Raw genomic sequence first — 19,975 nt, forward strand, 5'->3', positions numbered from 1 at the left:
GTTCCTCACTGAGAATTTCCTTTAGTGTTTCATCTAACCTACATTGTTTAATTGAACTCTCCCCACAACATTCACCTGGCGATATCAGACAGTACTGTGTCAAACAGCTGTGAAATATTTGGAAACATAAGTATGAAATCCAATGTCCTCTTTACTCTTGTGTATAATAATAACACACTTGCTACTCTGCCATGACACACAGGGTCTTTGTCTCCCATTTGGGTCAAGGGGACACTTCAGAATACTATGGTTATTCCACAGTGACTAAAAATAAAGCTTTTCAAATTGTAAGAAAAAAATCAGCGCAAACAGAAGCCACAACTGAGATGTAGAGGCCAGACACATGCACATACATCAACACAAAGACGTGCACACAAGCACACCTTAACTATCTTGTTACTCCCAGTCCCAAGGTGCCAGAGGTCTCCTTCTGAAGGAGAAATACTTCATCTACCATCCACAATTAACAGTCCGCTCCAAAAATAACTAGAACTGAGAGCGGTTTCCCAGAGTGAGGGAAACAACAGAATATAGCTCATGGAATCTGCCCCATTGTTCGGAGCCAACGCCAAAGTGTAAATGGCACTTTTCCCAGCAACGGTAAACACAGAGGACTGGACAATACATTCACTAGAAATAGGCCAACATGCAGCCATGTGTCATTGTCCAGCTTTGGATTTCACACAAACTCAAAAACCAGTGGGGTTGTTGATTTTGTCAAAAAGATAAACTATACACAGAGTATATATATTGTTTTCTCTGTGTAGCATAGAGTTTGACTCAACTATAGCAGCAGTGTTTCATCAGATAATGTAGTAAAGGCTGAAATACAGCTTTATGCTTCAGTACCATTGTGGCATTTCTGATAGACAGATAAGACACCTTCAGAAACTGAGCCAAATGGGGGGTATTACTGCATTCAGTTGTCCATAAATTTGAGATAAATAGACAAAACCAGCGAGCCAGTTAAACTCCCATTTACCACTTAGTACTCTTGTAAGGTAACCTCTAACCTTTTCCAACAACAGACTATTCTGAGCTGTTGCTTGTGACCGTCCCTTGTGGACTACGGCGGGCTGAGTTCTCACACAGGGCCTGCCATTCATCTAGGAAACCTTAGCTCTCTGTTCACCAGGCACAGCAACAAGTGCCAAAGTCCACCCAGGCTAATATATTTACACAACTGCTATTTCCTATTAGAATAAAACAATCTTTCTCCTCAGATACTAACCTTAAAATAAGTCATCACTCACAGAAGATGAAGGAATGTTAACTCACCTATCTGGACAGGTACAAAACTATTAAAAACGTAGCAACAAAGAGAAATAACTGGTAATATGCTCTCACAGAGACAAGTAAGGGCCTGAACTTCAATATAATACAAGGAGTGATCTGCCAAAGCAGACTTCTGTTTGATTATGTATAAACCATGTACAAAGTCTATTCAGCATGGCTGCTAGGCAACCTGCTTATCTAAATATTGTAAAACAAGAGCAGGGACCCGCAGCGACTACTGAGTGCTTGGCAGCAGCTCCGGTAGCTGTGACTAACGAAGACAGTAACCGTAAACCTGGCACACTAAGCGCTGTGGCCACGGTCCCCTTCACTTGAGTGAAGAGGGCAGCAGCTCTAGCGTGTGTAATGCCATCAGCAGCACTGCAAAGACAAGACTGGTCTGAGTGAGGGGCCCACATAAAAAAAAAACCAATATTAGGATTTTCTTACTTCAAAATGATAGTTTTCTGCAAACATATTTTCAGGCTGGTTTTTATTAAAAATGGTTAAATTAAGGGTGTGTGTGCAGGTGCTTTGCAGTGACATTATGGTCCTGACATAGCTGACATACACCGCCAGAAAATCTACATAACATATTGGGTCTGTGGAACATAACAAAAACTGATGGGTCAGCTTGGTCTACATTTTTCCATTACCAGCAGTTGTTGATAGCGAAGACATGAATCAAGTTTGAGGAAGGCTCTTGTCCATAAATCAGCCTTTAAAAAATTACATGTGTCCATCGAACCAAAATGTCTCTACTGGAGGCAGAGCTGGGACGAGGTGTATACGAGCGGTTTCTGTTTCAGGATGTGTGTGCAGGCTCCTACACTCCACCCAGGCATCCAGAACAATCAGAGGGAGAGGGGATAGTGCACATGTTTCAGATGACAGGAAAAAAAACCCTGCACCTGTCATACACACATTCTTTAGCCCTTTTGTTGAACACCTCCCGTTTCTGCTGTGTTACCAGGGTTAGAGGTCAGTCAAACTCTCGGCACAATTGGGCTGTGAGTGCGTGCGTGCATGTGTCTGTGTTGCATTTAATTTAACAACAAACAAACCAGCATAAAGACTGCTCAGTCTGTTATAGAGTAATGGAGTTCTGAGAGGCGACCTGGCATTCGTCCCCAAAGAAACCCTCATAAAGTTAATGCTAGGGGTTAGGATGCTGTATACTTATCTTGTTCTCTGACTTTAACAGTGATGAGCTTTGTAAACCAAGCCCACAGGGCAGCACACAGCTCAGGCTGTTTACTCTTTTGCTCCTTGTTAGGATTTCTGCAGGTCTGTTTATCTTTCTATTACCTCCATAGCACCAAAAAAAAGGGGTGTGAATCTAAGGACAAGAATTCGGGATGATTGATGAGACCTGGAATGGATGACCATTCACACATCTGTCCTACGGATGGAACTTTCAACAGCCTACTTACTCACCAAATATATTTGAAAACACATGTTTTTTTTTTCCTCTCCGTTTTGGCTGTTCATCAAACACTAAACCATTTCCCACCACAAACAACTGAGCTTTAAAATTGTTGTTGAACAATCTTGAAATTAAACAGCAGGCTCCAGCTGTATTGTGGTCAGGAAAAATGGACGCTTTTGAAAACACAAACACGCGATTGTCAACAGTTTACTTAAATCATTGAAATACTCTTAGAAGTTCACCATCTCTCCTCACTGACACTGTGATGGCTTTTTTTGTGTTTCCTTACATCCAATCACACAACACTGTTCTCGCGGACATATTTTATTTGTGTTGTTAAGACATCAGTCTCCAAAAGTCTCAACACAGGAATCAAATTTAGCCTTTTAGCCGGCAGCATTTATGGTGTACTAAAAAAATATCTTCTGACAACAGAATCAATGACAACACTGAGCTTGTGCGATTGGATATGTTGAAGCAAAATTTGTTATCATGGAGAGAGGTGGAACTGGCAGAAATTAGATTTTTGCATTTTTTAATGTGGGTAGAAAAGACTAACTTTGGACACATCATTCAAGTTTTCAAACTGAACCACATTAATGAAGACATGGCAACAGGTTTATACCTTTCCCCTCTACTACACCCCTCCTCCCCCTCCACCTCTGAGCAGCAGTTGTCAGTGTCCATTCCTCACTCGTCGCATGCTGACATTGGCAAACGAATCCAGGGGTCGTCTTTCACAGCGAGACACATCAGGCACGATAGGGCTGGACTCATGTGAGCTGACCCAGGCACCAGAACGGCAGGTTGCCAAGGAGGGGAAGAGAGGTAAAGCACTTTAAGACCAAACAGCCGGGCAGCCACATGCCTGGCAGAGAGAACAAGGCTGGGATGGACGGATAAAGATGAACAGAGGGGGCAAAGCTCCGGAGCTCACCCTGTCACCTGATTCACCTCCAAAAGGCCTGCAAGGATAAGACGCTAACAAGCTGTTGATAATGGGTGTGACGGTTTGGTTAAGACAGCGGTGAACTGAAAAAACAGTAAACAGACTGCTCAGTCCCATGACTGTGCACATATGTGAAAGTATTGCAGTTTCTGTCTTGCTGCAGTCGTAAGGATGAAGAAAATCCAGCAACAGATTTACCAGCTTTGAAGCCAGAACTGTCTTTCTGCTAATTTACATAAACTCATGCACAATAATTCCCCTTCAGGAGATCTACAACAAGGAAATATTGTTATCATTCAATGAAGATAAGTAAATGTATTTCTAGTGAACTCTCTCATCTTGTCTAGTATCATCTGAGAACAGCATGATTGGCAGCTCTGAGTCACTACAATGTCCGCACACACCTTAAACCGCATGAACCAGATGGTCCAGTTGGGCCTGTGTTCTATATGCAAGGTACATGGGGTCTATTGTGAAAAAAAAAAATGCACAGTGAACTTTTCGCATTTTAATGCTTTCTGCACAAAGAAAACTTGTACAGTCTTGAGCACAAAATAATTCAAAACACTGTGTTAACATCTTGTATTGTGAGATAAGCACGTGAACACAGCAATATGATAAAAAATATTCCTTTCTGTTCCAGTTGTCCACAGTTTCTTATTCTACATAAGTCTGTGGACTCTGTGGGAATCGTAAAAAAAAACACATGGTTACCTAGTTGACAAGAATGTCCTGTGATGACTCACGGCCATATGCATTACAAAGCCTGTGAAATGCACCCTTTTCTGAAGCTTATGATGGTACAGAACAATGCAGACTATTGTTAGATCAACAGGCAGCTTTCATTCAGGGAGAACTCTGTGTTGCCTCCACATGGTGGAGCTCAGCCAATCAGAGACAGGCCAGGGAGGAGCCTGGGACATGTATACAAGGTCTGGGGTGACCTCCTTCAACAGCTGCCTTAATCCAGAACTAGAGACAGTTTCTCTTCTCCGTGGGCACTAGATTAGACCGGATCTCACAAGGTCGCTCACTCAGCCACCTTCAGCGAGGCCAGTCTTTCCCATACTGCTTTCCAACTAGCAATTTTACATGGCCTAAGTGAATTCACTCCATGTAGCTGCCAAAACGTTCACCCCCACTGCAACAAACTGATTCTTCATGAGATGCTAGATAATAGTGCCTACCTCGCCACTGGTTCCAGGAGAACATTTTTGTGTTGGCAATCTTGAATGTTACTTCAGACACCCTCGCTGTAATCCGCCTACAAACTAACCGCAGAGAAGCAGCGCTCTGTGATTTCTGTAAGGAGAGTATTGTCTTGTCCCACCATCCTGCCTTCTCCCACGAATCCTGCAGCTTGCTGGGAACTTCCGGCCCTCTTACTGCTGAACAGTCACCGCCTGTCTGAGACACTACTCAGCAACAGGGTCAATAAATTCCCTTTTATAGGAGTAGGCCTGACCAAACAGAAGTCCCTGTCCTTCCTAAAATCCACCCCTTGCCCTTAGTTGAAGAGCATGTGGGGACTTTTCAGGTCAGAAAAGACTCAGGACGAGAGTGAACATGTGCAAGAGAGGCCGACGACAGGATCAGGGTGTTTACCACATACAGGCCGGCCTTTCTGTCCAGTACACCAGCTGTCGAGCGGGAACAATGGGGTCACTTGTCCAAACAAGAGAAATGAATGAACCTATTAGGGTGTAATTGTGCTTAATAACCCTAGACGTTCTTTGCCCAAACTTTATTTTGTAATATAATTGAGAGTCATACGTGTTAAGATGACATGTTCTGCATTGCCTTTTCAAAATAAACTCAAGCATTCAATCTCTGCCATTCATGTGCTGCCAAAAACAAACTTTTCCAGCAGTATCTGACCTGCTAGCCTACCACCAGTAGCATGTAACCCCCGAATCCTTCCCTGCTGACATGACAAATGAGGCCACAGTGTAATCCCAAAGCACAGTTACAGGGATGGGGGTAGGGGGTGGGTGGGGTGTGTGTGAGCCACACGGGAGAGACATGTCCGGATTGTCCTCTAGAGGAAGCGAAGGTGCAGACAGCAGGCGCCCCAGGATTAGAAATGCAGAACAGCCTGATGAAGATGTTAACGTGGGTCTGTGCAGGCTATGGGGGGGTAGTGGGGGTGGATTCTAATCTAAGAGGCCATCGCAGGGCAGTGTAGGGACAGATTAATATTTTACTAATAACAACAGAGTTTTGGGACATGCTGGAAAGGAGACAAATATGATGGTGAATTTCACAGGCTAAAGCATTTAATTTCTTGGTTGCCTTTCCCTGCATTTCATCCCCATTGTTTCCATGTTCCATTTCTGTGTGTAATGTGTGAGTGTGTAATGGCCAGGTTTTGAACTGTGACAGCTCACTACAATTATACAGACTTGTCCAACTCTCTCTAAGCAGATGACTCATTCATCCTTACAGCCTATCCTTCCTTGTACCATCCTACATGTTATTATCCTCTGTAATGCTCATATGTGATGATCAGCACTCTAAGCGTCAGATTCAACGAGGTGTGGGCCAGGAAGTTAAAGCTGCCATAAATCCCCACAGCGGGAAGGTTCAAAGTTTCAGTCAGTTGTGCAGGTACAGATAAATGTGTTTGGCCAAATCACCTTAACCTCATTACAGTGTCATTGTGGCAGTCAGATGAAGTGAGAGTGAAGCATTTGAGAGCACTGATCCACAGGGATGTGACCAGGAATACAGTACAGAAAACAGGAAAGAAGAGGATGAAAACTGGAAAATATGATTCGAAATAAAGAGTCTGACAAGAACTCACCCAAACACAAAACATCAAATCAGGGTTAATGTAATATAAACATATCACAACCCATAACAAGACATTATCACGGGGGCTTCGAAATCGCTTCCTCTCAACAGGCAAACAAACAGGTCATTGTCAGTTCCTCTGTAGGATGGACATCCTGCCTTGTCTTTGTCAAAAGAACCAATTTTGATTCATCTTGTTGGAGGGATGTATTGTTTGTTCTCTTATGTCTGCATGCTGTTGTGAGCGATCGGTGTGACAGTGAGACAACATCCTATTGTAGATTCATCTCCACACACTGACAAGCCCAAATGAATAAAATACAAGTTTTATGAGGCAGAAATACCTAATAGACCACTGTCTTGTCCCACCATCCTGCCTTCTCTGGCTGTGATGTAGTACACGGATACAGACGTTGTGATAGACAAAGATGTAGTGCTGGACAAATAGAAAAGTTAACACGTTTGCTGGAACCAAGAAACCAACCCCACACAAATGCTACAGACACTCATCAGATGAGCTCTGGCTGGGCAAGTAGACAGTGAAACTGCCGCACCCAGGAAGTCAGGTTAGCGCAGGGTGCCAAACTGACAGCTTCAGGCTATATAAATGACATCTGACTGGGCAGCTTGTTTGCAAGACAATTGTACATGGCACAGTATTCAACAGGAGGTGCACACACAGGAGGGGAAATACTGAAACATCAAAGACTCTCATAACTTCAGTTTCAGTCATTAAGCCATCAAGTCTCAACTATAAGTCACAGCACTAAAAAGCCACAATCTGAAATATGTATATCAACACAGTTGTAGGGAAATTTTCAAAGGAAGCAATGTAGCTTATTCTATACATCTCAGTAGCTTTAAATAGACTTTGTGGACTAAAGAAAACCATCTGTTTCCAGCAGCCAATGAAAGCTAAACAAAGTTTTAATGCACATCTGCAGTCACAGCAGATGCTGAAAAAAAATCCAGCATGTGCAGATCAAACCAGTAGCTGAAGCCACGAGCTCCAGTTACCTTCCACCAGTAAAAATGGGAGAAACAAATTGGCTCTGGAACATTTGCCTTCCGTTTAGGTTATTGGTCTTTTAACCACAGCAAAGACTTAAATTAGCTCAGCCAATGTGTGGACCAATTTAGGAAAAAAAAAAAAAAAAAATCAAAAGATGAGGCTGGAAAAACGGGGAAAGTAGGTTTAGTCTCCACAACAGCTTTAACTCTACTACAAACAGTAAATTAAGGCAAAACATTCAACTTTATGTACCAAACTTCTTTAGTATATTTCAGTTGCGTGCTAGCAAACCACAAAATAGTTAATGGAACTTGTAATTGACTAACGTTTACGTGCCGCAAATAAAATAGCTACACCAACAGCAAAACACAATTTGAATTTCAGTTTTTAAAAAACCCTTTCCACTACTTTATTGATTGTGCTGAATGTACTCTATTATATATTTAATTTTCACAAACTTAAGCTAACATTTAAACTTAACTACCTAAAAACGCTGTAAGGTACTTCAACAACATAACCGTTCATTGAGTGGTGTGGTCTTGTTCACTGTCTGCTGGCTACCCTCAGAAAGCTGTCGGCGGCGGGGTGAAAGCGAGGCAACCGAGCTTTAGCTTCCAAACTTTCTCCCGCTAAACTTTTTGTATCGCTTTGAAATTAAAGTGAGAGTTAACTTACCTTGTCCCGGCCATGTTCTTCACATTGTAAACAACGCGTAACACACAGAGAAAACGATGTTCAGCTGGTGTTGGGGTTAGGGATAGTTGTCTGAGCACAGAGCGGTCCGAGTAGTGAGTACGGGACGGTCCTCCGGTGGTGAATCCGATATGGAGTCTCCGCCTCTGCACGTGAGTCATAGGTTGGTATGGGGGTCACCCAGTCTGCACCCCCACCCCCACCCTCTATCCCCCATGACTAGCCTGGCTGGAAAGAGTAGGAGCCAAACCTCAATCAAAACATTTAGTTGCTCAGTTGGCTGAACGGAGCAGGGTGATAAAATGTGAAACTCATGCGACCAGAACTATCACATCAGGCGGTGTGCGGAACATCACAGGCCTCGGGTGTCAGCCAACTTTTCGGCAAGCAAAATGAATAACTTCGAGACAGCCAGAGTTGTCCATCTCTCTGTGAATGAAGATATGTTTTATGACGTCTTTTTATTCACAAAAGGTGTGCTAATTAGTTAGCAAACTAAGACCAGATTTTAACCACATTCTGGGAATAAGTTGCTTAGCGACATAACAGTTTGAGATACCGGCTACTTTTGATAACTGGATTCATATTTGAATATCAGACACATGCTCATTCTGCAACGTATTTTTTCTTGACCCAGTCAGTCAGACTGATAGAGACCTTAACTGCCTCTTTTACGATAACTACCTATCTTTACACAACTGCAATTGTAGTGAGCTAAAGTGCAGTGTAGCCCTGCCGTAAACCTGTGGACAAGCAGACAGAGACACCTGCTGGACAGGATGCACAAGTAAACCCACATCTAATGTCACAATAAAAGTCGTATCATGTTTATGGTCAAACAACACTTTATTCACAATTACTATAGTACTCAGGTCTATGGAAATATTTTCTAAAAAAAAAAAAAAAAATCAAAGAAGCTAACAAAGGCAGGTAGCTAAAATTCACATCAATAAGTATCACACACTGTTGTGTTTTTCCTCTGGCACAGAGTAAACTATATATGCATTAAATGTACATGGCGCATCTCTTCACAGTGAACCCTTTAAGTGCTTTTCTGATGTAAATAAGGAAACATACAAACATACAAATTGCGGGCAATGAAATTTCTCAAGCTACATTTTCCCTATAAGTTCATTTTGTCCACTCATATCATACAATGAGGTCTGCCTCTTCAGTATTATAAAAAATATTGTAAACATTTATATTAATTGCACAACATACATTCAAATACATACTGTACTGTACAGCAAGATTTTACTTCTGTATTGTTATCCTGTAGCACCATGTATAGCAAGCTGAACAAACTGTTTGGATACTTCTATAGTGTGGTACTGACAATACAAAGGATTAAAATGGCATTCACTAATGAGGCATTCTGCCAGTGGTCAAATATTCTGGAGGTTTGGATTGTATTATTGTGAGACAGTGGTTAGTGTAGGGCTGGTCAAGGTGTGGCTGACGCTATATGGGCTTGGATCAAGGCAGGCAAACTGTAGTCACCTCACACCTCACAGCTTTGAGGAAGATGATGCTTCATAAAAGACATTCATCGGCGTTAAGATCAACTATAATACAAAAAATTTTGTTACCATCAGTTGTTTAAAACTCCATACCACGTCCTTGTGCAGACACATCGGTGCAGAGAAAGGAAATATGTCTTTTTGTGACGCCAAGCACTAATGATTCAGCACGTGCCACAGAGACATCATGAGGCCATGACATCATTGTGTAGCAGCAGAGTTGACAACTCATGTTTCCACCTAGTCCCATATGACATGAAAGAAAGCTGTTTAAAGCTGATATATATTATCTACAAGCAGTACTGTTAAACTGAATGGCTTGCCGATACCAAACTGTCCCACCCGATTCCCAGCATCTTGTTGACGTTAACAGTCCGGACAGCTGGGGGTAACAGAAGATGTAAATGGGTATGAAATGTGTGCAAAGGTAGAACTGACAATTGGAGAGTCTTTAAGGTTTCTCTCAGTCTCAGTATATCCTCTGTCTGGGTGAGGGCTCCAAAGAGCAGCTCTCTCAAAAATTAAAACCCAGGTTAAAGAAGAGTAGTATCTCAGGTTATGGTCCATCGAAGTGTAGTCAAGGTCCTTGGGTTTGCCTGCCCTCCCCCTTCTCCTTCCTTCACTGGAGGGGGCCGATGCTGTCAGTTGTGGGATGCAGGTGGTTAACCAACCCACCCTTCCCAAATCTGCCCTCTGTGCAGGAGAAACAAATACTGTGAGTTAAATGTGCCACTTGAGGCATTCACTGGAAACCATGGCTCCAGTTGTGGTCTGTTCCTACCAACACTGCGAGGAAAAGTAAGAAATGACAATAACAGGACTGAGAACACAACTTAATGAGACAATTTCACATCTGCATTGCTTTACTGAATTTGACTTGAGTGGGTGAATGGAAAAGAAGATGGTGCAGCTTTGCAATGCAGGTAAATGAGAGTTACTGTAAGTAGAGGAGTACAGAACTACAGTAAATAGAAAAGAGGGGCGCATGCTGCTGGGTCATCTGACCAAGCTAACAAAAAAAAAAAAAAAAAAAAAAAAATCTGGGTAGAGATAGGAGTAGAGCTTGGCTGACTACAAAGGAACAGATGGGTTATGACAAACTCACAGCGATTTGGAGGAGGGCTTCTTCACTTTTGGCCTCTTTCGACGATGAACTGGCCTGAGGCATGCACAGCACGTTAACACGCGCAGGGCAAATGCATGTGCATGGAGACAGACGCACAGGTATATACACACAAAACACACACACACACACACACACACACAGGTGCACACACATACATGCATGCGCACGCGCAAGCAGGCACACACACATACACCCCCACACGCACAGCAGAGACAAGCAATTAGGCTTCATTACAAAAAGGGAAGAGCAGAAGCAAAAAAGCAGGCTTGTATATCGGCCCTCTTTGGCTTCTGCTTCTGCATGCTGAAGAGGTTTTGATCACTATAGTAAGGAACCGTGGCAGTTTGAAGAGGTTCAATTTCAGCACAACATCACTGTATTTCATTTCCTTTACTCCCCAGGTGACTCGCAATGAGCAAAAACATAACTAAAGACTCACTAGGGAGGCTGTAACCTCTCTGAATTCATATTGGAACATGAATTCCATCTGCAGTGTTTGTAAAAGTAATCAGTTGTGCTGTAAGAGGAAGAAAAAAAAAATACCTGTATTCACTGAAGTAGTTCCGCTCCTTTCCTCCTGAAAGGAAGTGGAGGTAACATTAGTCTCAGTCTGAAATTTCTGGAGACACTGTAATCAATCATGTTTGCCTTAGAGGTTTTTTACTCACCCTTCTCTGGGTTGCATTGCTTATGTCCCTTGCAGCCTCGTAAGTCCATGAGCTGTTGATGCATTGAATTCAGAGCGTTGCGGTCGAGGGTGCTGACAGCATTTATCAGCTACAGGAATAATAAGGACACAATGTCAACAAGGGTTTTTGGAAACTCTGGAAAACTTTGGAAAATCTGTGCCCCCTGTGCTCACAAGAATGCACTATCAATCATGTTTTGGAATCATTTTATGGCTATTATTTGTAAGTTATTTATGTAGCTGCCATTATATGTGTGTCTGTACAAATGATGTAGAAATACCTGGTATGGGTCAGTGTTGAGGTCAAAATACTCCAGGAAACCAGTGGCAAATTCACAGAACAGGAAGTTGTGCGTGTCATTGATGGTCCGGAGGCACCAGTAGGTGTTGTTGTTGGCACTGGTGCATGCACAGAATGGACCCACTGAGGGAGGGGTAGTCAATGAGGAAGGGAGGGTTGAGAGTGGAAAACAACGGATATTACAACAGTGTTCCAATAATATTGCTTTAATTATATCTGCTCTGGAGAATATAAAAAAAGTTTCAACACATCCATCCATCCATTATCTATACCACTTATCCATTAAGAGTCGCGGGGGCGGGGGGGCTGGAGCCTATCCCAGCTGTCAATGGGTGAGAGGCAGGGTACAGCCTGTACAGATCGCCAGTCCATCACAGGGCCAACATATACAGACAAACAGCCATTCACATTCACACCTAGAGGCAATTTAGAGTCACCAGTTAACCTAAACTGCATGTCTTTGGACTATGAGAGGAAGCCAGAGGCACACGTAGGCACAGGGAGAACATGCAAACTCCACACAGAAAAGCTTGAACTGCTCAATCCCAGAACCTTCTTACTGTGAGGCAACAGTGCTAACCACTGCACCACCACGCCACCCTTTCTACAACCACATGCCATTCCTCACTTGTCCAGAAGGGGGCGGTCTGCCAGTGATGGTTGTCGTGGGTGAAGCAGGTGAGGCCAGGCATGCTGCACGTGTCATTGTTCTGGAGCCTTTTGAGGAATTTACGTAGCTTCTTCCTGCGCTTCTGCTCCTTCTGCAGCCACTGGTTCTTCTGCTTGGAAGGCATTCTGATGAAAAACAAAAAAAAAACATTTAACAGTTAGACTGCAAGGAGGAATAAAATTCAATAATTGATTCATTGTCATATGATGTAAATTTCTACCTAAGTGAGTGCATGCGTCCATTTAGCCTGAAAGCCTCTTTATTCTTCAGGAGATAACTGAAAAGACAAAGGACAACTGTCAAATATATGATTACACCACTATGCTGCTGGTGACATATGGTCCTGATGAATTCTCACCTGGGAGTGTTACACTGACATTCCTCTGGCCGCACCTTTTTCAGGTGACCTTTGACCTCACGCAGGTTCTTGATTTTGGTCTGTAGTGTTTCGATCTAAACACAACAGGAACAAACACACAGCCACACAATCCTCATTATACACCACAGACTACTAATGACCTTTGAAATGTGTTTTATGGGCAAGATATAACAAGGAAGCAAATTTATCAGTACCTCATGCTCAATGTGTAGTTTGTGGTCTTTCCATGCTTGAAGGGACTTGTAGAGTCCTCCATCACACTTCACTGTGTCATTCATAAGAATGGAGCACCTGCAGAAAACAAATGTGCAGTGTAAATTATTTCAGTCTAACGGTTTATTTCTCTTCGGTGCTCACAGAAATACAGTGCAGACAGAATTACAGACACACCTGTAAGTGACTTTAAGAGCAGCAGGTGGTGTGAGTCTGTTGCTGGTGGTGGGTTTGGCTGTCACTCCCATACCGCTGAACTCATCATTGTCCTCCTCATTCCCTGCTCCGCTCCTCCTGTCTCTGGTCCAGCTGCTGTTCCTGGATCCCAGGGGCCGGTAGCCCTCCTCCAGGTCCACGGCGTACAGGTCTCCATCCAGCTCAAATGAGACAGAACGAGCCCAGCGCTTCCTGGAGACAGTCTTACTGGATTTCATCTCTGAATAAGACGAGACAGAGGAATCTGAATAAGATGGAAAAAGAGGGGTGTGTTTTTGATACTGCAGATCAGGATCTATGATGATGTGGACAAATGAAGACCAGCACATGACAAAAAAAAATACTACAAAAAATACTACTGATGATAGGAAGCAGTGTTTCATGAAACTAGTATCGTATTCCATGAATAATTTACAACATTTTTTATTTGTTTCTTTCAACACCCCATGATTAAAGACTCACTTGTCTACTCTAGTCCACCACTTGATGGCAGCACAGACACATCCCTCTCATCTCATGAATACTTCAAAAGCTGGCTATTTTAGCTTGAGATTAATGGCCTTGTTTGGCAAGGCTTTGTAGGCTACTGCAAGGACATTTCAAAGTAAAGAACAAGTGTCTTTCTGAACAAAATCACATCTATTAATAACTACCAGAACAATGGTACATGTGAGTGACAAGACAAGAGGAACTTACTTTTCTTGGTAAGCAGTCTCTTCCTCTTGAGGATTGATGTTTTGAAGCCCACATCACCACAGTCACAGCTGTCTGAGTTAGATGTGAGGGACAGCTGGGAGGCACCGCTGGCCATCAGAGCCTGCATACGTGGGGCATAGAGACTAGCCATGCCCTTGCACTTATACAGCCTCAGCTTGCCAGTCGGGTCCTCCACACACTGCCATTTCTAAAACAAAGCAGAGGGAAATATGATGATGATGATGAGTCTTCAGGCTATAGCACAGCATTAGTTTTTTTTTGTACAAAAACCCTTTGATTAAAAATGTTCTCCATGGGGCTATGCTAAATGAAATATTCCAGATCAATGTTCTTATGTCATACATCTTTTTATTCATATTTCTTAACAAATCAGGAGGGTTCTCTGTACAGAGACAAATGGTACCCTGAGTACAATGACTGCAGCAGATTGTACTCAGTAAATTGCCAACCAGACTGCATATTATCACCCTAGATGAGCTACACTCCAGGTTGTTCTTCTCAAACTTTAAAAACCTTTGTTTTTTAGCTGCAGCAGGTCAGATACCTGTCCTGGCTGCTGGCAGGAGGTCTGGTACTCTGCTTTCTGGCAGAGGTCCTTCACCCGCTGGTATTTTGGCAGGAAGTTCTCCTCCTGGGCCATTTCCTTCCCATCAGCTCTCTTGTGCGGAGGCTTCCTGAAAGAACAGGAAAACACAAAGTTTTTTTTTGTTTGTTTTTTGTTTTTTGGTTTTTTTTTTGTTTAGAAACCAAAGACAAAGAGTCTGATGTCACCGGGAGACAATGTCTGGAATGAAAACGTGTCCTGCAAAAGGTCAATCAATAAGACATACCCTCTCTCCACCAGGAAAGAATCTCTCCATGTTTTGCCCTTCCTGTTCAACTGGAACCTGGAAATGAGCAAAAAGAAATAAAAAATCCTTTCAAACCACTCTGTGATATTTGCACTGATCAAACAGGCAGTCCATTTTCAAATGTCATCCTTGTACGGCACTGAAAAGAAAGTGGTGTTACACATTTATATTTGGATTGCAGATTTCATTATGTCCAAGAAAACACCAAGAACAGAACTTTGTAAAGTCCAGGTAAATTACTTCTTGGCACATAGCTGCCTAGTGTGCAACATTTTAAATGCCATGCTTCAACTGTATATTGAATGCCAAGATAGTGAGCAAAATAGCTGATGGGTGTGTTCACCTATTGACTGGCCTGTCTGTATCCAGCAGCTTGAGGATAGACTTGCCGTCCATTTCTGCAGGAATATCAACACCGGCCATGTCCAGCAGAGTTGGTGCCAAGTCAATGTTCAACACTATATGAGGATTACTGCGGGGAAACAAGAGAAAAGTGGATTTTTTTAAATGTAACTTGCTATAAAAGATCACAGTGTCATTAATCTCATATACTGTATATATAATATAACATCTAGATATTAGAATATTGAATGAATAACAGAAAAACAACAGTCTAAGCCACTCACATTGCACCATGCTCCACATTAGGTCCTCTTACATAGAAGGGAACACGGATATCAAACTCATAAGGCATGGACTTGCCCTTGACCAGACCAAACTGCCCGATATGGTAGCCATGGTCTGAGGTGTAAATGAGGTAGGTGTTGTCCAGTTCGCCTGTCTCCACCAACATGTTGTACACCTACAGAGAATGTAATTCATCAAACACTCACAGGGTGTAAAAAGTTATACTTCATGGTTGATAGCTCAAGTCTCTTGTGCCCGTTTCAAGGAAAAATGGAATGAACAATTTACCAAGTGTGTCAGTGAATACATTATACAGTCCCAGTCAGAACAAGTACAGATCTCTCAGGATCTGAGGCTGTCAGATGAAATGTGAGTGTGTCTGGTGTGTTTAAGGGTGTATGTTTTTGTCTGTGCTTAAGCATATGTCTATCTGTCTGCTGGTCCGCCTACCTTCTCCACACTGTCATCCACAGACAGCAGGGTCTGCATCCTCCTGCGCTGCAGCATGTTAGTGAACTGCATGTGGACAGGTTTCATAGGTCCTGTGTAGCGTAGGATCCAGTGCTTGTCTGGGTTGGGGGCATAGTTGTAGCTGGGGGTTCTGAAAGTGGTAGAAGATCAAAAAACATCAGACTAAACCACAATAAATTCCATGTGGTGTACTTAATATTTAATTTTTGTTGGTTCTTTTACATCCTAAAAGGAGAAAATAGCAAAGCACAAGACTCATTCCAGAATATGTATATCCATATATTTGCATTTAGGTTTTTTTTTTTAAATTTCTACATGGATAGTTTCCATATTTATTGCTATAAATTGGATTACAGAAAATCTACCCATGTGTGTACAGTTAGTATTGTGCATTCACAGCAGTATTATCTCCTTGCTTTTATCCTTTTCTTTCCAAAGTAGCCAGGAAACGGTTTATACAATTCTAAACTGGAGGTTACATAAACCACGTAAAATGCAAAGCACTGCAATCAATAGGCCTATTCACAGTGAGCGGAGTTTGATCAATATTTAACTCTGAGCCATATGGAACTTTAATTATTTGAGAATAAATACTGCCAAATAGCTAATGAGATCCTAGAAGAAAATATATTTAACATTTAAAGTGGATCAATTTGACTTATAAGAAATGGTAATGTCTTGTGCAGCCTGGTCCACAGTGGCAGCTCTAATGTGAAGATGTGTCTGCAAGGTGCCAAGGTGAGAAGAAGGTTTATCACCAAAGGAGTGCTGGACTTTTACTGCCTCTCTCTCTCTCCATGTGGTTGATAACGGCAGAGGGAGATGGAGTGAGAAAAATAGCTAGCGCAGGCGCGCTCAGAAAACATCACCCGAGGGAGAGCAAATTTATGGAGAAAGAGCAATTAAAAGTTTGTACAAAGACACTGGGGCTGAATTTTCAGAATATTCTGTGTGTAAAGCCTGTGTGGCACAGGTTAATGATGCTGGAGGGATTAGGTAAAGCAGGAGGAGGGAGTGAGGGGGCTGGAGGAAGGGGGCAGAAACTGCAGTCTCATTACTGGCCTTGGAGCTGTCTCTCGAGGCCAACAGGTCTACCATTAGCCAGCAGCACTGGACAAGCCAGTCGGAGGCATGGACAATCAGGAAGACAAAGGCTTAAATGCTGTACGTGTATGGCTATATATGTGTGTGTGTGTGTGTGTGCATTCCTCCTAAGTAATTACCTATGCATTAAACATACATCATTTATGCCTGTCTTTGATCATGGCTGACAAAATGGTACAAATTAGCAGAGCTCATTATGGCGGCAACACTAATGTGAACAATACATGAGCCAACTAAACTGGAGAGAAACACTGGCTGTGGAGAGAGAGAGGGGGGAGAGGGCTCTGCTGCCAACAGCATACTGCAGGCAGAGGAAGATAAGATCCAGTTGAGATTATGGAATTTGTGTCATTCTGGGTCAAATGAAAGGGAGTGTGAATGTAAGGATGACTCATATGCAAGCAAATAGCTCGGAATGTGAAAATGTAAAAATTCACCCTTTTGCATGTTGGCTTTGTCCCACATAAACCAAATCGCTTTACATCAAATAGAAAAAGGGAATCTTAGTCAAACAGTTTCTCTGTTATTTGTGCAGATGAGTTAATTATCATAAACTTCCAAAAACATTCTGAGGGCTCACAGCTTAGTTAATAAAATTAGTGTTATGTTTGTTTTTAGCATTTTGAGGCTCGCTACTTTTCTTACATGTGCTGTGATGCATTGGAGAAGGCAGAGCTGTACTGCGGGGCTGAGTCCTCTGGACCGTGAGGAGCAACGTGGCTCAGGACCATCATGACAGGACGGTGAGGGTACATCCTCTTGGACATACGGAAATAGTTGACGCTGTCGTTGGTAATGATGTCTGTCAGGTAGTCCTGTGGAGTGGGCAGACATTGTCTATCAGGTACTCGGTGAGTGACAGAAGAGACTAAAGGAGCAGATGTCAAGGTCTTACTGTTATGGGTCAGTGCCCATTACTGACTTGGCGTGAGTCAAAAAATAATCCCAAAATCTACTAACTAAATAATGACCCACACTGGATTTGTTCAGACTGTTTATGCCTTTAAACACAGAGTGTCTTACTTCTGATGGATTAGAAATTACAAACATGATGTTTTTTTTTTAAGTCCAATTTATTTATTTAGTAAATATAACATATGGTTACTGTAATAGTAATGCTTAAAAGTAATCGAAATACATTTTGTTTGACCTTTACTTTCATGCAGGGAATCATTTTAAAGGCAGGTACGTTATTTCTCAGAGAGAGAGAAATGCATTAATACCTTGGAGTAGACGCTGCTATGCTTCTCTCGCACTCCGTTCCTGCAGAGGGTGTAGTTGTAGAAGCGGGAATTCTTCACCAGTGCTACCCATTCCTTCCAGCCAGGGGGCACATAGGAGCCATTGTACTCATTCAAATACTTTCCAAAAAAGGCTGAGTGAGGAACAGACGAGCAGTGTGTTAATGGTGTCTTCGAGGCCCCAATGAATCTGTGAAACTTTCAACTTAAGCTACGGGTGTGAAGCTTCTTGTGTCAGACGTGCAGTGTTCACCTGTCCTGTAGCCAGAGTTGTTGAGGTGCACGGCGAAGGTGTGCGGCTCGTGATGCGCCTGCCACGAGGGTGAGGAGCAGTTTTCGTTGTTGGTGTAGGTGTGGTGGTTGTGCACGTACTTTCCTGTCAGGATGGAGGAGCGGGATGGGCAGCACATCGGCGTGGTGGAGAAAGCGTTTGAGAAATGCGTGCCACCCTTCTCCATGATGTGCCGCGTTTTGTTCATGGCCTGCATTGAACCTGGGAGAGAACAGTGGGAGAGAGAGGGGGTTGTGTGAAGGGATAGGAGGGTAGAGGAGATTCAAAGGCCATGGATTGAAATGAAAGGGACGCAGAGGGATATAAAGCAGTTGGAGAGAGAAAAAAAAGAGTGAGAGATTGAGGAAAAGAGAGAGGGTAAAGAGTGAAAAATATAAACATAGTGCATGAGGGGGTAAGAGCAAAAACCATTATGGACCTGGTGAGAGAAAAAGAAGGGGGGAAATTAAATGAGGGGATAAATCTTTTTGGTAAAGTGTAACCCATTTGGATTCCTGTGTACTAAAAGCTTTTCAGGCTGATGGTGATTGTTTGGGGAAACAGATGCTTGACCATAAATTCCTGCTTTTCAATGGGAGTCTTCTCACTAGCGATCACAGGAGGACAAAGGATGTCACCGAGGCCATTATGCAGCCACTCCAGTCCAATACGCCGCTAAAGGACTTAAGCGGGTAGGGAGATGGCCAGGGTTTGGCACCCGGACAATGGAAGCCATAGGCCGCCCTCATTTCATGCCAGCAATGGAGGAGTTGGCAAGGGGAGCACATGACTTTGAGTGGGCCAGTTGTTATGGTGCCAAGAGGCAGCATTAGGCTGACTTTCCCTTGTTGATGCTGTTGGATACACATGGAGAGAATATCCATACCCATGGGACGTGGACACAAAGCAAACAGAGAGAGGGACAGATGCACAAACACACAGTAAAAAACACACAGAGGAAAGGATTAATGGAGGAAAATGTCTTACCCAGTTCTATGTCCTGATCGTCAGTGAGGATCAGGATGATGTTGGGCCGGATGTTGCGGATGTGGCGATCCCTCTGCAGGCGAGACCTGAGGCGATGTCCAGACAGGTAGCCAGAGCCCTGGGCCACAGGAAGCACTCCCACCAGGGCGAGAAGGAGCAGGAGAAGAGGGAGAGGGGCGGAGAGTACCCGCCCTGCCATCGCGCTACCCTGCCGTCACCTCTTCAGTTCTTCGTTTTCGCACACAGGAGTCTGCTGCTCCCTCACACGACCTGAGAGACAAGACACAGAGGGAGACTGATAAAAATAAAATACACGCTCATGGACACACACGAAACACTGGTAAAAAAAAATAGCAGATGCAAGCCTTGCACAGCCATTACAGGGTGCTCTTCCGTACAAATGCACCCGTTTGGGCTGAGCTCAGCTCGTTAATCAATCATT

General features: G+C 43.1%; 2 protein-coding genes across 6 annotated transcripts in view; both read right to left on the reverse strand.

Annotated features, from left to right (window-relative positions):
• arhgap46a (Rho GTPase activating protein 46a) overlaps positions 1-8,497 on the reverse strand; it is a 32,278-nt gene extending 23,781 nt beyond the window's left edge. The window contains 1 exon segment of the mRNA XM_018680016.2: positions 8,134-8,497. Coding sequence (XP_018535532.1) covers positions 8,134-8,312 — 179 coding nt within the window. The 5' untranslated portion in view covers positions 8,313-8,497.
• A 547-nt stretch (positions 8,498-9,044) lies between these two features.
• Positions 9,045-19,975, reverse strand: part of sulf2a (sulfatase 2a) — a 32,878-nt gene continuing 21,947 nt past the window's right edge. For 2 of the 5 annotated variants that reach the window (XM_018680018.2, XM_018680017.2), the window contains 20 exons: positions 19,534-19,803; positions 18,529-18,768; positions 18,258-18,409; positions 17,680-17,849; positions 15,910-16,060; positions 15,459-15,634; positions 15,176-15,304; positions 14,812-14,868; positions 14,526-14,655; positions 13,961-14,168; positions 13,226-13,508; positions 13,030-13,126; positions 12,815-12,909; positions 12,677-12,733; positions 12,415-12,581; positions 11,767-11,909; positions 11,466-11,574; positions 11,341-11,374; positions 10,777-10,830; positions 9,045-10,364 (listed from right to left, as the gene is read on the reverse strand). In XM_018680018.2, the coding sequence (XP_018535534.1) occupies positions 10,334-10,364; positions 10,777-10,830; positions 11,341-11,374; positions 11,466-11,574; positions 11,767-11,909; positions 12,415-12,581; positions 12,677-12,733; positions 12,815-12,909; positions 13,030-13,126; positions 13,226-13,508; positions 13,961-14,168; positions 14,526-14,655; positions 14,812-14,868; positions 15,176-15,304; positions 15,459-15,634; positions 15,910-16,060; positions 17,680-17,849; positions 18,258-18,409; positions 18,529-18,768; positions 19,534-19,732 (2,682 nt within the window). In that variant the 5' untranslated portion in view covers positions 19,733-19,803 and the 3' untranslated portion in view covers positions 9,045-10,333. The remainder of the gene's footprint in view (positions 10,365-10,776; positions 10,831-11,340; positions 11,375-11,465; positions 11,575-11,766; positions 11,910-12,414; positions 12,582-12,676; positions 12,734-12,814; positions 12,910-13,029; positions 13,127-13,225; positions 13,509-13,960; positions 14,169-14,525; positions 14,656-14,811; positions 14,869-15,175; positions 15,305-15,458; positions 15,635-15,909; positions 16,061-17,679; positions 17,850-18,257; positions 18,410-18,528; positions 18,769-19,533; positions 19,804-19,975) is intronic. The other 3 variants (XM_051074312.1, XM_051074314.1, XM_051074313.1) reach the window with 3 other exon arrangements.

Source organism: Lates calcarifer, linkage group LG12, assembly GCF_001640805.2.
Source record: "Lates calcarifer isolate ASB-BC8 linkage group LG12, TLL_Latcal_v3, whole genome shotgun sequence".
NCBI classification, from domain to species: domain Eukaryota; kingdom Metazoa; phylum Chordata; class Actinopteri; family Centropomidae; genus Lates; species Lates calcarifer.